This window comes from Limanda limanda, chromosome 9 (genome assembly GCF_963576545.1).
Source record: "Limanda limanda chromosome 9, fLimLim1.1, whole genome shotgun sequence".
Classification (NCBI taxonomy): domain Eukaryota; kingdom Metazoa; phylum Chordata; class Actinopteri; order Pleuronectiformes; family Pleuronectidae; genus Limanda; species Limanda limanda.
In genome coordinates, this window is record NC_083644.1 from 16,510,501 (window position 1) to 16,529,926 (window position 19,426).

Here is a 19,426-nt window from a genome sequence, read left to right on the forward strand (position 1 = left end):
CCCTCTCTACAAACAATATCTTACTTAGTCTGCAGTGAAAGATGCATATTATGTACATTATATCTCTACTCGTTTTTTTCCTCCATTTGATACTTTTCACATGTTCTCTTTTCACAAGTGAATTTCCATGGCATGGAATCAATAAGGTTTATCGTATCATATGTTTACACACTTTAGTTTTGAATGCATAAATTAATCCAATAAAATAAAGCTGGTGTTGACATGAGTTGATAATTTTCTATTATAAAAGTTTCATACAGTGTAGGACATTAGGAAGTGATTATGACATGCATTAGATTTGGCTGAAAGTCCATTAACTTGATTGTAAAGTCCTTAAGAACCTTAATTTATGTGTGACATTGCTCATTTGTCTAACTCTATAAAAAAGTATACAGTGCATGCTCAGACAGTGTGTACTACTGCCACTGGAGGGAGCCGTCTTTGTGAAATATTCTCTGCTGTGGAATCACTAAACTCAGGATCTCACCTCCTTCAGTTTGTCAGTGAGCACTTTGATCTCTTCCTCATACTTGTCTTCCTTTTCTGAGTACTGTTGATAGAGAGAGACACACGCAGACAAATAATATAATTAGCAAACAGATATTAGAAAAACGCATGCCCACACTTGCTCTCAGCTATCACACATTACGATTAGTCCATGAGCTATAAAACCGCTCCCTGTAAGGAGTGACATGTAAAAAAAAAAAAAGGGGAGGGAACTGCACAAAAGAACAGAGGTGTTGGCCGGGCCTGACAACAGGTTGAGCTATGATGTCAGCCTTGGCAGGCCAGACTGAACAAAGCGAGGGCTCGTATCGCTGAGGGAGCGCGGTCATGTGGTAAGCCTGGCATGCTGTCGTGCCGCCTGTCTGCGCCCAGGGAGGAAACACAGCGAACAGGAAGAATGTGCTGCAGGTCTCTGCTGGCTGACGAACGAGGGCTGGTCTCTTGATACATTTCGATTTTCGACTCTAAATAAGCTGAGGACGAAAAATTCTAAAGGATAGGGTTTGTATGTAAGGGGTCGGACGATATAATACTATAATGAGTTAAGAACAATACCCTGGTGATGTGGTGTCCCCCCTCCCCCCCACACTCACTCAAATTACTACCAACCGAGCCACAAAAACAGCCCAAATAACAGGCTGCAGGAACGTGGAGATTAGTATGTGCCTGCTGTTCGTTAAATACTGCTGTATAAATTTAGGTTGTTTGTGAAAGAGAGTTGCAGTGTGAGTAAACTTTGTCTTCATAGTAGCTATTCTGATAAAAATAATATGTTTTACAACTGAAGCATATTGAAGAGAAACATTACTTTTGTCAGAGTCATCTTAACGTGGTAAACAAGTGGTTTTTCTTTCCAAATTTTTGGCGTATATACAGTAGCCTTGACATGAAGCCATGCTTATCTTGAACAATACTGATAAAAACAGAGTCTTTCTATGTGGAACAACTCCAGGAGTCTCACCTTCTCAGACTGGGCTTCTAAGGATTTCAGGTTGTTGGTCACATTTTTCAGCTCCTCCTCCAGGTCACTGGCTTTACTGTGGAGATAATCATAGACACATGCTTGGTTTAAATGGAACAGGAATGGGAGGTGAGGGCACGTGCTACCTATGTGCGTAGTTCCATTTGAGAAGTCAGTGGGTTTACCATTCTGAGAGCTCGGCCCTCTCCTCGGCTCTCTCCAGCTCTCCCTCCAGGATCACCAGCTTACGAGCCACCTGGGGTGAAGAACATAAAAAATCGTAAAGCTAGGGCTGGTATTCCTGGACATGCTAGCAGTAGAGTAGGTAACACTTTGAAAAAACGCAAGCAATACATCCAACCCCCTCCCATCGACCCCCTCGTCAAAGCTACGCCACCAAACACATAAACGTGTAGGGACTCGCTCACTAACTTCTGGCTTCGTGACTCCGGTCATGCGCAGTGAGAGCAGGGGGCAGGGTGCATGCAGGTAGGCAGGTCAGTTAGTGACAGACAGGTACGCTGACCAATCATTTCATTCGAACCCAATTAAATGATCGATTGTGTTTATTACAGTCCTGCAAGATCCACAGATTCCGTATATTTTTTTTTTCAGACGGCTTTCTTTATTGATGGCCAGCAGGACAGGAAGAGGATTTCCACAAATAAGAGAAATGGATTATCAACCCTAATTCTAAGGGGCTGAAGGCACAAAGTAGTAGTGGAGTGCTTACCGTGTTGGTAATGTTAGTGTTGTTCTTAACATGCTCCATCTCACCTCCTCATATTTGCGGTCAGCCTCCTCTGCAATGTGTTTGGCCTCCTTCAGCTGCATCTCCTGAATCTCCATCTTCTCCTCGTCCTTACTCGCTCGGTTCTCGATCACCTTCATCCCTCTGAGTGGACAGGACACAGTGAAGGTCAGGTATGAATGACTCCAAATGTACTGAACGTAGAAATCAACCTTCAGATGATTTCTTTTGTGAAAGCCAGGGTATAGCAATAAATGAGGTCAAACTTAATCTCACATTTTTGCAATAATAAAAGTTTTAATCCACCCAGCAGGAAATGCAATTCAGGTGTCTAAAGGGATATCAGGGTTGATTTGTGTTCTGACCTCTCGCTCTCATCTGCAGCCTTCTCGGCCTCCTCCAGCTTCTGCAGCGCTGTGGCCAGTCTCTCCTGGGCTCGGTCTAACTCCTCCTCCACCAGCTGGATCCTACGGTTCAGGCCTGCTACATCTCCCTCTGCCTGAGGGGGGGGAGTCGGGGAAGAGAGAACTTTAGTCATTTGTTCAGCTTTAAATCATCCAAACTGGTCTTCCCATCCCCCTGTTCCCACCCATAAAACAGGGAAGAGAAGGGAAAGGCACAAAGAGGGCAATGGGGGGAGAGCGACATGGACCACAGCCAAACATAAAATATGTAGAAAATAAGGGACAGACATGTTTTACATGTTTGCACAGCAGCAACTATTAAGCTCTTGCTTTCTTTGCTTTATGGCTGATGAGGTCTCTGCAGGAGCAAGTGGGTGAGTCAGAGTTTTTTCTCCGGATCAGGGGAATCTGCAAAGTCTGAGTTTCCTGGATCACTGCCACTACCAGTCAGGAGCATCTCATTGATGCTGTGCAGCAGTCTCATCAAAATAACATGAACAAAACGTATCATCCCATATCCCTGGTCGTTACAAAGAGTCACTGTGTTACCAGACATTTTTTAACTTAACCACTTGCACTTGTTTTTAAATAATGGTTTGAAAATAAATTGTAAATGTAATTAATCAATTACAATTTAAATGCACTCAATTCAACTCCTGACTAAAAAACTCTGCTTTTTGTATAATGAAGACTTTCTCCCAAGTGTGCTGATATTTTGTAGAAAAATAATGAAATAAAAGCTATAAAAAAAACGTGACTCCAATTTTAAAATAGATTGGAGAACAGTAATTCAAATATTCGTAATTTTCCAATGTTTCATCACACCAGTGCTTCTCCTTTTGAAAACCATGAGAGATGGATGACGTATACTAAAAGAGGCAGCTGGAGGACCAACATTCAATTTAATGTTAAAATATCCAAATGTAACCATGGTGACTACAGATAAATATTTAGCATGATCACTCAGTTGTCTGTCATAAAGCATAGTATCATTCTCTTATCACACTGAAGCCTGAATCGACATAGAGGTTTGACCGCATATGAAATAAATACTTCAACTCCCTCATTCTGAGTACGTAAGATACTGTTATCGATTGTTCTTGCTCTATGGGGCTGCTCATGTTTCACAAATCAATATTTGACTCTAGCTAATGAATAATATGTGAAATAGACACAGCGAGAGGATCTCCCCTAGGAGCAGCTTCTACCCTGAAATAATCAGTCTCTGGAGCTGAGTCACGCTGGAGAGCGTAAACCTGTTTAATATCTGAAGATCGCCAGACTTCAGATTTGAATGAAACGCTTACTTAAAACTCAATTTCCAGGGATTGTGAATGCAGAACTGGGGCAAGTAGGGGGGACGAATGGGCTTCTTCTCATCTGCGCTCGGTAAACAAAGGCACAGAGAGGAAAAAGAAAGCAAACAGACAACTACACAGGCATTTCCTCTCTGTCGGTCAGGGAGTTTTTCCAACCACCACCTCCTAGGGAGCAGCATTCAAGCTGAAATCCAGCGCAGTTCACTTTTCAACGTTACCTCACAGAAACTTTCCCCATTTAAAATCTGAAGTTTACAACCAGAGAGCACTACACAACTGCACTTTTGAACCGTTGTAATACTGGACCATTCATTCAAACCCACTTTTACAACCTGTGCCTGAAACCAAGTGGCTGAGACATTATTCTGAGCACTGCCGCCAGGCAGCACTTAGTAGGTCAGTGACTCATTAGCTAGTCATTCTGTGCAGAAGTCAGATCAAAAGTCAAAGGGTCTACCATTGAGTTTACAGGTGCTTGAGTCATTCTGCTGCACATCTGTGCCGATAAAAACTGAAAGCAAAGGACTGGCATCAAGAAGGGAAGGTATCGCTGCACAGAGAAGCAAGTGACAGAGAGCTCTGAAACTTAAGTGGAAAATAGTTAAGTCTGTCTGTGTGGAGAATAAAATAGACCTCCATCCACTCCTCTCTTCCATTCTGTCATACACTCAATACTTTAGGAAATGAACACAAGGTTTCCTGCTTGTCGGCTGCTGGTACCCGCTTCTTTAATTTTTCACATTTTCTCCATGTCGTCGAGAACTGCTGACTGGCCACTCAGTCTTTCCACATCTCCTTTTTTCTCTCTCTGTGTCTCTCCCTCTTTTAGCTCTGTTTCTTCCTCTCCAAGGTCCTGCCCTGCTGCACCCACAGCTGCCATGGGGCTGCCTCCGATACGAGCATTGACGTGTCTTAAAACAACCTGAACTCGACAAGAGGAAAACCTAAACCAACGCAGAATGAATGAAAAGTCGTAAATCGGTCAAAACATCTTGAAATCTCATCAGCGATGTCCCTTTGCATGGGTCCATTTCTGTCTAAACTACATCTGGCCGGGGAGAAATGTTGGATATAGTTAAACCGGAGCCTGGAATAACAGATAGCGTTACTTCCTGAGACCTGAGAGAAGAATACAGTCTGCCTACAAACAAACACGCCATTCATTCAGCTTTAGGTCAGCTACACTGGCAGCTCAGATGCTGTAATGTATGTCCAGACACACAACACACACATACACTGCAAACATGCAAACAGAAACTTTCATTCTGTCAAAGTCTGCCACACACAATAAAATTGCCAGTGAGCGACCTGTTAGTTTCCTGCCCAGTAAAAAGCTGGTTGTTTAGCAACACACAAACACAAACTCTGAGCTCATACCACTATGGCGGTAGTATATCTACGCACACAATCTAAAGTGTGCAACCTGATTTATCTGGCATCAGATTTTCACAATCACATGTTGGGGAGGAGGGTCCCCTTATAGACAGAGACAGCCTTGTGTCAAAGTTTTAACAAACCTGGGTGCATACAGTACATAGTCTCATGTCTCTAAATCACTGGGCCATGACCAGAGAAGACAATTGTTTTTGCTGTGGATTCTGACGGCGATGTTTGAAATACTTTTCCCTCTGCGGCTTTAGAAAATTATTTAAGTGACATGTCGTGTAGCTGATGGTAAGTTTTCAGAGCTGCTGCGCAAGTTATTTACTGTAATCCCCAGGTAAAGGTCTCAGGGTATGAGAGTTTTCTCTGTCAAATGACTGACATCACTGTACATGGGTCTCTCAAAAAAGGTGACAGGAAGTTAGCAGCCCGACATCCTTTCACATCCTCCCTTTGATTGTTCTTTCTCTCAGAGCCGGTGTTCTCTCTCTCTCTCTCTCTTTGGCCGTGCCCCTTCCTTTAGCACCCACTTTGCATTCCCGTGCTGCCACCGCCTTATATGGTAAAACAAACTATGGAGAAGGTTTGTGGTGGAGTATCATGAAGATTGTGGCTGCAAGCTGCACAGAAACACACAAACACTATGTGTGCTCTGTTATCAAGCTAGTTTAATGTGTAACACCAGCGGTTTCTAAAAGGTGAATGGTATTTTCAGGAGTTGATGCCCACTTCACTGTTCCCCTGGACCAGTTGATGTCAAAGGGCATTTGGCCACATTGGCAGCCACATTCCTAAAGGATGAGTTTCTTAAATGCCTTGTTTCCAAGAGTTACTACTATTACTAGTCATTTTAGGTTGTTCTTATCACACTGATAACAAACTGTTTTTTTAAGTGGTAGGTTTGGTTTTAATTAGTAATTTGAACAGGGATTAAAAGTCATGATTGACAGGTCTGACTGATTGGCCGAGGACCTGTACCTTTAGGTCCTCGGTACCACAGCTCCTTCCCCCGATCAATACTAAACAGATTCTGGCTAAAATTATATTGTTAGCTTCATTTCTGGATAATGGGAGGAAGTGGAGACGCATAATCCGTCTTTAAATACAGTCTATGAGCAGCACCTTTAGGGCTCACTAAGAAACACACCGACTTAATCTGTGTAACAACGTTATGGTTTAACCACATCTGATTGTCACTGAAGCACGTTAAATCACCACGTCATTTTTATGCTTTTTTTATGAATACAAATTACGACATAAAATGTGTTAATGAGCGTTGGATGTGCTGATTGGCTAAGTTTTGATTTGTAGACACACACATGCCAGGCTACCTGTTGTTCCTGGCCTTATGCTAAGCTAAGCTTACTGGCTGCTTGCTGTAGTTTCATATTAACTGTAAATTCAAGAGGATGGTGTCAATCTTAACCCAGCCATCCCTCACGTAATTCTTAGCAAGAAAGCAAAAAAAAAGAATTTCTGAAAATGTCTGTTCCTTTTACAGTCAGTGCTGTTTGGCCGTTTCCAGCTGCATCGTTAAGTGACAATAATTACAATATGCTAGAATACAGGACTATGTGCTATTTGTGGTTGACTAATGTTCATTCACCTCCACATAGTGGGCAGTCTACATTGCATTGAAGATACAATTCTACAGGGAATGACTTAATAAATACCTCTGTGTATTACATGCATTAGAGACAGGATAAAGGACGAGTGAAAGAGGAATCCAATTACTGGCTAATTCTGGGGCAGTGGGCTAATAAGCAGCACAATGCTGTTGAGGTTTCAGGGTAAGTTATTCCTGACACCGCCACACGCTACTCTCAATGTGAACATGTGTTATCGTTTCCCAAAGAGATGTGGCATGCAAAGACGGATGCAAACAGTGTGAGCGCAGCCTGTCATGAGGTACAGACGATGAAGAAGACCATTAAACCTCAAGAAAAACATAACAATGAGTATCTTTGTGCCATTTTTACTACAGTATGTTTTCTGATTTCCACACAGATTGTGGGCTGGTTTGAGGCTAAGTGTCAAAACCTGACAAGGAGTGGACTCCAACCCACTTCAACTCTGCAGCAGTAGCACTGCCATGCTAACACATGTAGGGATCCTGCTTTTACAAAAACATCCCTGAGCATATAGCGTCTGACAGAATCTTTTAAATGGTTCAAACACCAATTTCCAATCTGTAAATGCTACTTAATGACATTTCAGCAAACTCGCTAGTAAGGATTCTACAGAAATATTCTACTACCCGCAGCCTTGGCCAGCATAATCAGCTTAGCCACAAAGCCAGTTACAGGGGAGTGTTCCCCAGAATGCCAACCACTGCCAAAAAGTATCAACATGTGGCAGTTATATTTGGAAAGTTGAGCTCCTCGTGGGGAGAAAGTCCAAAGAAAACAGTGTCACCAGGAAGTAATTCTTTCCACTGAAACTGTCGGACTGTTGGAGCAGAAAATTTTGGAGCCCACTGAGCACAGAGAGCAGCGAATGGATGATAGCTTCAGTAGATTTTGACAATCTGGTGAGAGGCTCTACTTAAGATGAGCATTATTTCTGATTTACTTTCAGCAATGAACTGTATGTTGGAAAGAAATGTCATTAAGGTGCTGTAGATGCAGATGAAAAGACAGCAGATGCTTTTTACAGAGAAACTGACAGTTTTGCCATTAGAAGGTAATGTTTTTTTGTTTTTTTATTAAACTTTTACTTAAGTTGTTCAACACTAACTGGAATCACCATTAAGCACACATAATAAGTCAAGCTCGCGCTTATCTTCCTGTTGATCAAGGCCAGAGCTCAGGGACAGGAAGTGTTGGGAGTAGAAGCACAGGAAGTGCTGGACTCGAGTCGGCAGACGACATCCTGGGAGGGACGGCCTTCCCAGAGCAAATACTTGAGTGGAGCCCCACTTCCCTTTTAAATGTGGTTTTAAATGTGGGTCATTATACCACAAACTGTATCACTGCATGCAATGTGGTAAACACTACATGTCACAATGGCAACCAGAATGTTTTCTGGTGACAACATGAATACAACATAAAAACTTCAAAAGTAGGAAACAGATGCATGTATTGATGATCATTTGACATTCATAGTTATTTCAATCTTTTAAAATGTTTTAAACACACACACACAACCAGCCAATCTGGTTCATCTATGCTGCTCACTGAAACCTCAAGAGTTGTCAATGAAGCACAAAAGATCTTTGGTCCGACTCTCGACACTGGAGCCCCAACAGCAAACAACTATAACGACTGTGAAAACTGAACAGCTTGTTGAGGGTAAAGGCCGTAAATATAACTCATCTAATCAGCTCCAATGAGCGTTTCAAGACAAAGTCATGTCTCTTAACCTCAAGGACCCTAAAAGCATTACTGAGCAGTTGACTAACGTCTCGAGGCAACAAAACTCCTTTATAAATAACACAAAGCAATTACTTTTAGTTTTTAGAGAGAGATGTGGCTGAGTGTTGTTGTTTTTTGCCTGTTGCCTTCACATTTTCAAAGAATGATTCACTACCTTAACACACTCAGCAAGATTCCTGTTTTGATCTCCCCGTGATCCTATGAAAGAGTTTTTGTGCCAAAGGAATAACTGCAGGTTGTCCTAATTATTCACATATGGCACCACACCAGCCCCGCCACACAAACGCAGTGCTCTGTTTCACTGTGAGCGCACATGCAGCGAAATGTGTGACAGCTGGAACTGCTTTGACACATCATAGCTAACTAGGATGTACTGGAAGAAATATACATGTTATTTCCATTCGGCAGATAAAAGATCGTTTCAAGCCTCAATATAGAGCATTAATAATCAGTTGGCACACATTTAATACATTTACAACACACTATAATGTTGTGGTGCGCAGATTGAAGTTTCTTAAATGCATAATAATATAGTTGTAAATTATTAAACTACTCATGTGAAGCATCTATAACTGTACATTAGTATATAGAGAGTTAACAATGGCAGTGGCAAGCCTTTATTATATTAGAGTATAGTTTATATTCTGCTTATAAATGATGAATGAGGGCATTGAAGGGAAAGTGTTAAAGTTTGTGCTTTGACAACTCTAAAATATTGAGGTGATATACTCTTGTATGATATGTCCTGTTTCTTAAAATGCTGGAGATATAGCTTCAGGAATAGTTACTAAAAATGCTACTGCACTCATGTATTCACATTTGAAAATGACAGGAAGTGAAACATTAACCTCATTTACCCTACGAAATAAAATGAGGAGTATGACTTACTTGCGCATTTACTATCTCTACTTTACTGCTCTGGATTCTACAGGTCATACAGGGATAATTCACTGAAGACATTTACAGAGAGAAAAGGAAGAACAGACATCGACCAATCACAACATTCCATTATTTTAATGTTAAAGTCACTGTACTTAGTATGTGCCAAGACAGTTTTGAACACAAAAGTTATGAAAAAAGAGTTGTTTTAAAATAAAGATTATGAATGCTACCAGCGTTAATGTACAACTTAATTATCCACAAGCTGAGCGAATGCCTACTGTCAAATTAAAAAAGTGGCATGTTACCTAATAGTCAGTCTGTAACAAAGGGGTTATTCCCCCAGCCTTCCTCCTCCTTTCTTCATCCATGCTGCCATATCTTTACAGCCACACCTTCCCCTCCCACTCTCCTTCAATCTCTCCACTTGTCCTGTCATTAACCAGCTCCTATGCAAAAGGATATGGCATCGTGCGCCATAAAGCAACATGTGAAACGAGTCAGGACTGTTATCTATCTGTGCAGCTCAGCATTCGTCTGTTGCCTCCACCTTCTCTGTGTAAAGCTGTAAAACTCTGAGTGTAGGTAGAGTCAAGAGACAGGCAGGTGACCGAGCCGGGCCAATTCACAGTAAAAGACAGTCGAGTCACTTTCAACACATGCCTGCCTGTAGAATGAGGAAACCCCCGCCCTTGTGAAGTTCAGCAATGAATAGTTACAGGCCTGGTTGTGCAACTGCGGCTGATACTGAAATATAAACGTATAAAAGGGCTGCGACTATTGTCCATTCATTCATTACTGATAATTGCACTAATCAACAGTTTGGCCTTTAACTGTCAGGAAATAGCGAAAAAAAAATGTTAATAACAGGTTCCCAGAGCCAAAGAGACGTCTTCATGTAACAAACCACAACAAAACACAACTATATTCAGCTTCCACCCAGGCTGGGAAATAAAACTTTCTAAAAAAAAATTCTATGGAAGACTGAGAAAACTGAAAAGAACGCTCTGACCAGTGTTATTTGGTTTTGAATAAATGTAAGCACTTAACCTCTCCTAGAGGAAAATGGAACTTTATATATATTTGTTTCTTTGATTCCCTAATAACAGAGTAGACTACTTTCTAACTCTGCGGCCATTATCCTCCTCTCCTCTGTGGATGACATGGCAGTGGTTCAGCTGGCACACATCCACCCTGCTGAAGTGCCACTGGGATTAACACTGACTCCAAACATGATCACATCCATCTCAACGTTGGCAGCATCACAACACAAACAACGATTAATGGCTTAATTGGCATTAATAGGAATTGATTTGCTGAGTCTTACTAGTTCAATTGAATTAGGCACAGAATGTCTACGTGGTCCACATTATTCACTGTAGTTCCACAGAGGCCTGTAGATCAGGCCGCACTGCGCATGCGCACGGACCTGCAGGAATCCAAACTTTTTTTTTTTCCTTTTTTCATTAGAGACCAACGCCTTTGCATTGTGGCACAATCACGCCCGCGAATGAATCAATAACACGAGCACAAGGGCCTGAGAAGTGGATGAGAAGAAGGGAACGAAAAGTAGGAGAGACTGTGAAAGAGAAGGGTGGTGAAAGAGGAGAGAAGGACTTAAAAGAGAGGAAGATTTGTCTCACTTTCTCTCGGACCTCCCGTTCACTGTCCAGCTCTCTCTGGAGGACCTGCGCCCGGTCCTCCGCCTCGTCGGCCTGCTGCTGCAAACACTGGATCTTCCTCTTCACCGCATCCAGGGAGGTCACACCTGCCATTCTTCACTCTTTTACGCACTTAACTTAAGAATACACGTAGAAAAATAGCCACACAAACAGTTAAGACTACTTAAAAGTTGTGCAAAAAGTAGAACACGTACACTGCTGCTCCCTGATTATTCGGTCTATGCGGAATGTTGCGGTAACGCCTGTGATCGTCGGCTTTGAAGATCGAAAAAGACCCAACAAAAAAAGATATAGCGATCTCCGTCCGGGGCCAAAGTCTTTGGAATGTGAAGGATTCGTTCAAGTGCAACAAAGGTTATATAACCAGGAAGTGAGGGTGTCCAGGTGAGGTCCAAAAGTTTCTCCTGATCTGAAGGAATGTAAAGTTCATGAGCAGAAAGTTGAGAGTTGTCCTCGGGAATGTGGCAGTTTTTGGTCCGGACGCCTGGAGTTTGAGGAGGAGGATTGAGGAAGGCAGCGCGGAGAGGAGAGCTGAGAGAGAGAGCGCCAGACTGAGAGACGGAGGAGGAGGAGAGAGATGACTGGCACTATGAGGTCAGAGAGGGCGGGGCCTGTGTATCTGTAGTGTGTGCGTATCTGTAGTGTGTGCGTATACTTACATTTTTGTGAGGACCATTTTAGAATATGGACATATTGGAAAAGTTGGGATATTTTGGAGATTACGTTCTTCACTTTTGCTTTAGGGTTAGAGCGAATTCATTATTTATAAAATGTAAGTCAATAGGTCTCCATCCACATACCACTTAATAACCAAATCATACCTCTGACTTCCAGGCTCAGTCTCTCATGTAGGATCCAGACTGAGTTGTCCAAATTTGTGATTTCAGTTGTTTGGATTTTGGTAAAATGTCTTACTTCTGTTCCCTGTATTCAAAGTGTAGTTCTAGCTCAGCTTTCAGATGAAAGATTTCCGACTTGAAGCTTCATCTTGAAGCGGTTGAGATCTGGATTAACGGTACATCTTTTAGTACCGGACCAAGACGGCTAGGTTTAGGCATCTACGTCTAGTGGTTAGGACGATCGGTTGGTCAAGGCATTGTGACCCAGACGAGCGATTTTAGTGGGTAGACCAAAAGAGAGCTTTTAACTTCTGACCTCCAGGTTATTTGTTTCAGACCGAGGTGGTTAAGCTTAGGCATTATGGTCAAGTGGTTAGGGTAAGGGCCAGGGGTTAGGGTGGGGTATATTGTTGTGGTGGCCGAGATGAGGATACGCATTTTGCCAATGAGTGTCCTCACTAAGATAGAAGTACAAAAATGTGTGTGTGTGTGTGTGTGTGTGTGTGTGTGTGTGTGTGTGTGTGTGTGTGTGTGTGTGTGTGTGTGTGTGTGTGTGTGTGTGTGTGTGTGTGTGTGTGTGTGTGTGTGTGTGTGTGTGTGTGTGTGTGTGTGTGTGTGTGTGTGTGTGTGTGTGTGTGCGTGTGTGTATGTGTGTAAAAGCTGATCCCTGTGACTGATGTGATCACTGCTACAAGACTTTCAAGAGAAAAAAGAACAGCCAGGATGAATTACTTTCAGTTAGTGTCAAGGCGCAGGGCCCATAGTTTAGATGTCACACTCAAACTTCAACCGCTTCAAACTTGATTTGACCATTAAATTTACCTTTCCTGTCTTCAAACTCTAAAGTTGCCACCATGCACGACAGCTGGACAGGGCTGTCTGATGTAAACTAACTTTTTTTTCAAGTTACATATTAGAGACATGTCTATATTGTGACAATTAAATTAAAATGAGACAATGGTATAATTGATTGCACCTCATGGTTAATCTGCATAAGCCTCACAGACCCTATATGTGACAATGGGGGATATGATAAGATAATAGTGAAGGGTACAAAAAGGAAAGTTTGAGATTCCATTGCATGGGCTTAAAAGTTAAGTCTTCCCCCAGTAACTTAAAGTAAGTCAAATAGTAGCAAGACTTTACAGAATAGAAATAGCAAAGTCAGGAAGTGTTGCACTACGTCGTTTCTGTATGCATTGTAAGTTCATTTGTAAGTTCAATCTTTAAATCTGCAATATCATCATACATCATTCTGTTTTTGAGGAACTGTTTGTCTTGGGGGCAGAGATCAGCAAACATCATCTATCACCTGCCTGCTCATAGATTATGTCCATTGTGTGGGTGTAATGCAGGTTTATGCGCCATCTTCCATGTTTCTCTGCCACGAGCCCTCCCTTGTGTTTACCCTCACCCTTTCCCATTCACTCCATCGGCCTGAGAGCAAACATGTTGCATGCGAGGACGGCGGGTGGCTGAGCAGGGCCGGCAGATCTCAGATCAGCTCGGCTCAGTTCAGCTCAAATTCAGTCCAGCTGGTCAGCGCGAAGAAGAAACCCTCTCACAAATCTATCTCCTCTGCTGATTGGGTCTCACTGTCTGATTTGCCCCCTTGCACCGGAAAAGCTGGAAGCATTGATTTCATTAGACACAGGATTGTGGGGCTTTCTGTTTGCCTTAGCTGCATTCCTCACATACCACAGCCCCCCCTCCTGCCTGTTCTCTGCTTTCTCTGCCCGGCTGGCCACCACAGTCCAGCTTTCCCCTCAAACAGTAACTGTTGCTGTGGGGAATGTTGTTATAGACACCTGCATGGTGACACCTATATGCTGTGTCCTAATATTGGGACCTGAAGACAGACACTTTGTTTTAAACGGGCAGTGAACTGGGCGAACCTAAATGTGAATCGACTGGTCGCTTGTCGGGGTCTTTGGCTCACTGGTCTGCTTTCCCAGCCCCCTCCAGGTTTCCAGTCTGGTCATGCTCCCGCTGTGTGAATTCAGATGTGTAATCACTTGACTGCTGCCTCTAATACAGTGACATGTGGAGGGGAATTCACTAAAGCGGAGTCCAAAGGCTTCACAGGCTGGAAACTTCAAAATCAGGGGGCTTCACTTTACCAGTGTTGTTGTGAAAATCTATTCTTAACTGAACATTGGTCCTGATTCAGCTCAATCTGGATCGCAAGCTACAACTGGTCGGTCTCAAACCACAACTTCCAGCAAGCCCTCTCAGTATTCCAGGGGCCCACTTGACCCACTTTGCATGAGGCTTCTCAGAAGTATTCTCAGAGTTTATTTAATCACAGCGTGAGGATAATCCAGCGTGTCTCGGCCTTCGACTCTGTGTCTGTATGTCAGACACTTCCCCTCTCTTTGTGCGTAGGAAAACACGGCATTTCCAAGGGATATCCTCTGCCAGACTCAAACAATACCACATCTTGGTGGAAGCTCCGAGAGGATTTCTTGTATATTATTTTTTGTGCTTCTTTCTCTGCTCATGGTTTGTTTAGTGATCTAATTTAAACAGGATTACTAGCTGTTGCTATTCAAGTTAAATTTAACTTCTAAACTGGCATATTCATTTATTTATTCTCATCTTGAACATGACAAATTCCAAAAAAAGATATTTGGCCACGCACACACACATACACAAACACAAAAATACACAAATAGTCTCACAAAACTCGAGTTTAGTTTTGATTGGATGAAGAGGACACAGTCATCCCACTCTAAGTTTTTTCCCATAACTTATTTATACTTCTCAGAAGTAATCAGATCTTTTACTATAAAGAAAAAAAAACAATACTACAGTGTAAAAACAGCCTGTTATAAGTACAAGTCCTGATTTTTGAGTTAAACTAAAGATGTACTCTGCAGATTTTAAACCTCAAATGCAATAACGTGTGTTTTCAGGCCTTTAGATGTGAAACAAGTCATGTGTGACTCCACACAGAACGCTGTCACTGCCTCAAGTGATTCCAGTTGAGTCTCTGAGGACTACAAGTTTAAAAATAAAAAGAATATGATCGTGTGGAGATAGAAGGAAGTGAGCGTACATGACCTCAGTCAAAAGGGATGGATGCTACATTATCTGCTATTATCAAAACACCTTTACCTCCAAGTGAACTATCATCAGTCAAGTTGCATTGTGGGTAATGAAGCCACCAGGTTTTGACAAGCGAGAAGAATGCCTAGAATAAGACTAATGATACCTTTTGTTCGGCAGCGTCGGTTTTCCTCCTCCTTTTCTAAAGCAAACTGTCAGTTGTGAATGTGACAGTGTTGAAGGAGTGTAATGCCAAATCAATGAAAAGTACAAAGTATTGCAAACTAAATATACGTTAAGTTATCAAGAGTAAAAATACTACTATCTACTAACTATAAAAACTTAATGTAGTAAGACCAGTGTAGCAAACAATGGAAATACTACGCTAGCTCAAAATAGAACCAAAGCAGAAGAGAATTTGAGTAAATGCAGTTTCAACACTTGGCACCAGTCAAAACAACACTTCCTCATTTTGGTCATGCTGTTGTCGTTAGAGCTTGAGTACAAGTCTATACAAAGTGTGTTACTTTGTGTATTTACATATCAATACATACTTTTCATGATTCCTTAGGGCTGACCTTTGTCAGAACCATAAGGTAAAAGGAAAACGCATGAATACAGTATATTTTCAGTTTTTCTGTTAACCCTTGACAGCTCTATGGTTTGCTGGCATGAAGGACCTTAGTATGTGTGTGTGCTGCATGTTGGTGGGTGAGGGGGTTACAGTTTATCCATGTGTTCATCTTTCAAGAGTGGTTGCACAGGAATGTGAGGGTCTCTGATGTGAAGTGCTCCAAACGGTTCACAATGGATGATCAAAGTAAACTCGCAGCTGACACGGCCTCAGAAACTGTCCAGCTGTGGAATAACGGGGCCTGGGTTCTCAGATGTGCTACAATAATATGTGTTTGTGTGTGTGTGTGTGTGTGTGTGTCAGATCAAGAGACAGCAAGTAATCAAAAACAGTGAGTCCCGAGTCCTTTTTCTAATGAATCAGGAGGATTTCCGCGTCAATGTTTAGTGACTGGTCGCTTAATTTCACATTGTCAGGCAAGTGAATTAAAACTCAGTTGACCCCTCGCCCTGTGTGTGAGCATCTGCACAGGACAAGTGTGTGACCTCTCACTCACGTCTGCCGCTGTCTTCTCAGATAGCTCCAGTTTCTCCTGAGCGTCTTTCAGGCCCTCGGAGAATTTGTCCAGTTCATCCTCTGTCTGCTTCATCTTCTTCTGGAGGTCCAGCAGCTCCTCCTCCATCTACAACACAAAACACCGTCATTCCACACTGCTACACAAAAGTCTATTCAGGTCTACTCGGTGCACTGTTTTGATAATTATAAGCTACAAAGCAACTTGATAGATCAGGTCTTTCTTGTTGTTGTGTGTTTCGTGTGTTTGCAGTGTGTGGTTAAATAATGGCTGGTAAAAGCCACGGTGTTTAAATTCAGGCGTCTGAAAAAGCAGCTGTACCTGATTTGAGAGTCTAATTTGTATTTATGATGTTTGGGGTTCATTTTAATGGTAATAGTTTACTATCAGTCTCTCATGACAAGAGGGTCTGCTATGTATAGACTAATCCTCTCTCTCTCTCACACACATACACACATTCAGGCTCACTGGGTAAAGTGTCCCCCCCCCTAATCAGTGTCCCCCCTCTGAGCCCATGAGGTACTTCTGATAATCCCACTGAACTCCACAGTGTCATTCTCTCCTGGTGTCTAAAAATACAGTTGTTATCAGTGAGAACACACAGACGCCTGGAACCATGGGCCCGATGGGTGTGTTTGTGTGTACGTCTAATCTCCCATTTGTGTGGCTACATTTGTGTCTCCATTTGCATGCTTATTATGTGTTTGTGTGAGTGTGTTGTCTCCTGTGTGTTGGATAGATCTGTCTAATATACTTTATGACAGATGTCCTTTGAGAGAGGAGCTCCATTAACTCTCTTTAAACGGCTCCTGGAGGGACAGAGTGATGTCTCCACTTATTCTTTCCCGAAGACCCACTCCGGATCCTGGGTGGTCTCATCACCTGAGCCGGTATGGGGGTGTGATGATTTCTCCCTGAGCCTCACTGTAAACAGATTTAAGTTCGACCTATTGTCCCCAAATTCAGCACCTGTTGATCCGTATCAGTATTTGCTGTCTGTGCTGTGTGTCGTAGCGATCAACCATATTGATCAAAATGGAGGCTTGGATCTGCTCTTCCTATTGGAGTCAGTTTAAGCTCCAGTTGAACAAAGAAAACTTATCCTCAGAGTTTCTCATACTGTCATTGACATTTGCCAAAGTCTCCGTCCAGACTCTCAACCATGGCAAAGAAACTTTAAATATGTTCTATCTGAGATCCAGCTCAAGTCAACCTAAATTAGCTGTGAGGAATGTAGCATAAATAAATGTGAAGTGTTTACAGACCGTTTCCATAAAGGTATGTCTGGTATGGTATCAGTGTTGTGATTAGCCTAAGAGCTGGATTAAGAGAGAACCTTAAAAGGAAAAGCAGACAGACGTATATACGCCAGCTCTGCATATTTCTTGTACATGGAGAATTCTTTATTTTACAATAATTTTCCAAGTTATCATGAAATCTTTCAGCAGGAGGTTTGTTTGCTCAGTATCTTATACATACATTTAAGATTTTATTTGACTTTCGTCTCTTTGTTGCCTGATATCGATTAGATTTCACTTATAGCTGCCCAACCACTGACCTGATCTGATCTATCTCCATTTCTGATCTGCTTTTCTCACCCCCCCACCTGTTTGCATTTATCCTCTGCCGCCTTCTTATCCGTCTCTGCCTGCTCCGCCCGGTCGATGGCGTTCTCCTTGTCCAGTTTCAGCATCTGCATCTTCTTCTTGATGGCCTCCATGGTGGCGGCTGGGGTGTGTGTTCCTCTCTGAGATGATTAAGCTGGAGTCCCGTCCTGTCTGGATGTGCTGGCGAGATGCAGGAGGTTCAGCACCGACGAGAGCTGGAGCCCAACAAAGCTGCAGAGAAGCAGAGAGGGATAGAGGGAGAAACAGAAAGGGAGAGACGGAGGGAAGGAGATAGTTGAGCCCTATATGGGTAGTTATTTAAACTGCAACAGAACCTGCCTCCAGTCTCTGATCACCTCCTCCTCCCATGTTCTCACCCTCCCTCCTACCATCCATCCTTTCTCTCCATCCCTTCACTCACCACTCTGCTCCAGGCTGACTCCCTGACTATCACCCTCTCAGGCACACACTCCACCCTATCAAGTCCACCGTCCAAGTCCTCTCTGAGGAATGGTCCTGGCTGCTGCACACAGATCGCTCACCGATCACCTTATTTGGGTCTCTGTGATTTCACTGAGAAGAGCACAGGTCCCGTTTCCACATTTAACCTTGTGTCAGAAGATAAAGAGTCCGGCGTGCACACAGCCTCCAACACCTGAGAGAGAGAGAGAGAGAGAGAGAGAGAGAGAGAGAGAGAGAGAGAGAGAGAGAGAGAGAGAGAGAGAGAGAGAGAGAGAGAGAGAGAGAGAGAGAGAGAGAGAGAGAGAGAGAGAGAGAGAGAGAGAGAGAGAGAGAGAGAGAGAGAGAGAGAGAGAGAGAGAGAGAGAGAGAGAGAGAGAGAGAGAGAGAGAGAGAGAGAGAGAGAGAGAGATCCAAAGTTTATAAAGGGAGAGTCAGAGACATAAATTAAGGATGAGTAGTAGATTAGATTAGCAGTAAAACTGAAGGTGTTTGTCTATTGGTTTGTTTGTTTATTGTAGGATTTCGCAAAAACTACTGGATGGATTTCCACTTCCACAGAACTTGGTGCAGAAATCGGATTGGGGGAAGATCCAGAAATTCTTCATCACCGTCTTTAACATTGCAGGAAGTATGTGCAGTTTCCTGTGACTTGATTGAATTAATTGGAGGCTGTTGGGCCTCGTTGGAGCTATAAAATAAAACACAAACCAGCTAGTATACAAAAAACCTGAAAACTAAGATGAGTAAGGATTAAATTAGAACCATTATCTTAGAATAATTTGAATCACTCCAGCGTAATACACTGCTGTGATGGTACCTGTGTGCCGTCATCACTCAGCTGTTTGGGTTATGTGGCTCTACATAATTCACACAGCTCCTGAATGGTTGTTTCGAGTAAGATGAAAACATGTGTACAAGTTTGTGGGAAGGTAAGAAGCACCATGTGAAATTGGAGCTGTGAGTTCCCTGCACCTGATATTTGAGTTTGGTGAAAACAGATGGATAATCAGAGTTTATGTGAACAATGGAGGCCTCTGTTCACAGACGCTCATGGAGAGTGAG

General features: G+C 42.7%; 1 protein-coding gene across 4 annotated transcripts in view; it reads right to left on the reverse strand.

Moving 5' to 3' along the window:
• tpm4a (tropomyosin 4a) overlaps positions 1-18,050 on the reverse strand; it is a 21,000-nt gene extending 2,950 nt beyond the window's left edge. For 2 of the 4 annotated variants that reach the window (XM_061077705.1, XM_061077706.1), the window contains exons 1-7: positions 17,902-18,050; positions 16,278-16,403; positions 2,585-2,718; positions 2,246-2,363; positions 1,654-1,724; positions 1,469-1,544; positions 488-550 (exon numbers count right to left, since the gene is read on the reverse strand). In XM_061077705.1, coding sequence (XP_060933688.1) covers positions 488-550; positions 1,469-1,544; positions 1,654-1,724; positions 2,246-2,363; positions 2,585-2,718; positions 16,278-16,403; positions 17,902-18,015 — 702 coding nt within the window. In that variant the 5' untranslated portion in view covers positions 18,016-18,050. Of the gene's footprint in view, positions 1-487; positions 551-1,468; positions 1,545-1,653; positions 1,725-2,245; positions 2,364-2,584; positions 2,719-11,221; positions 11,816-16,277; positions 16,404-17,901 lie in introns of those variants that run through there. The other 2 variants (XM_061077707.1, XM_061077708.1) reach the window with 1 other exon arrangement.
• Positions 18,051-19,426: the final 1,376 nt, after the last annotated feature.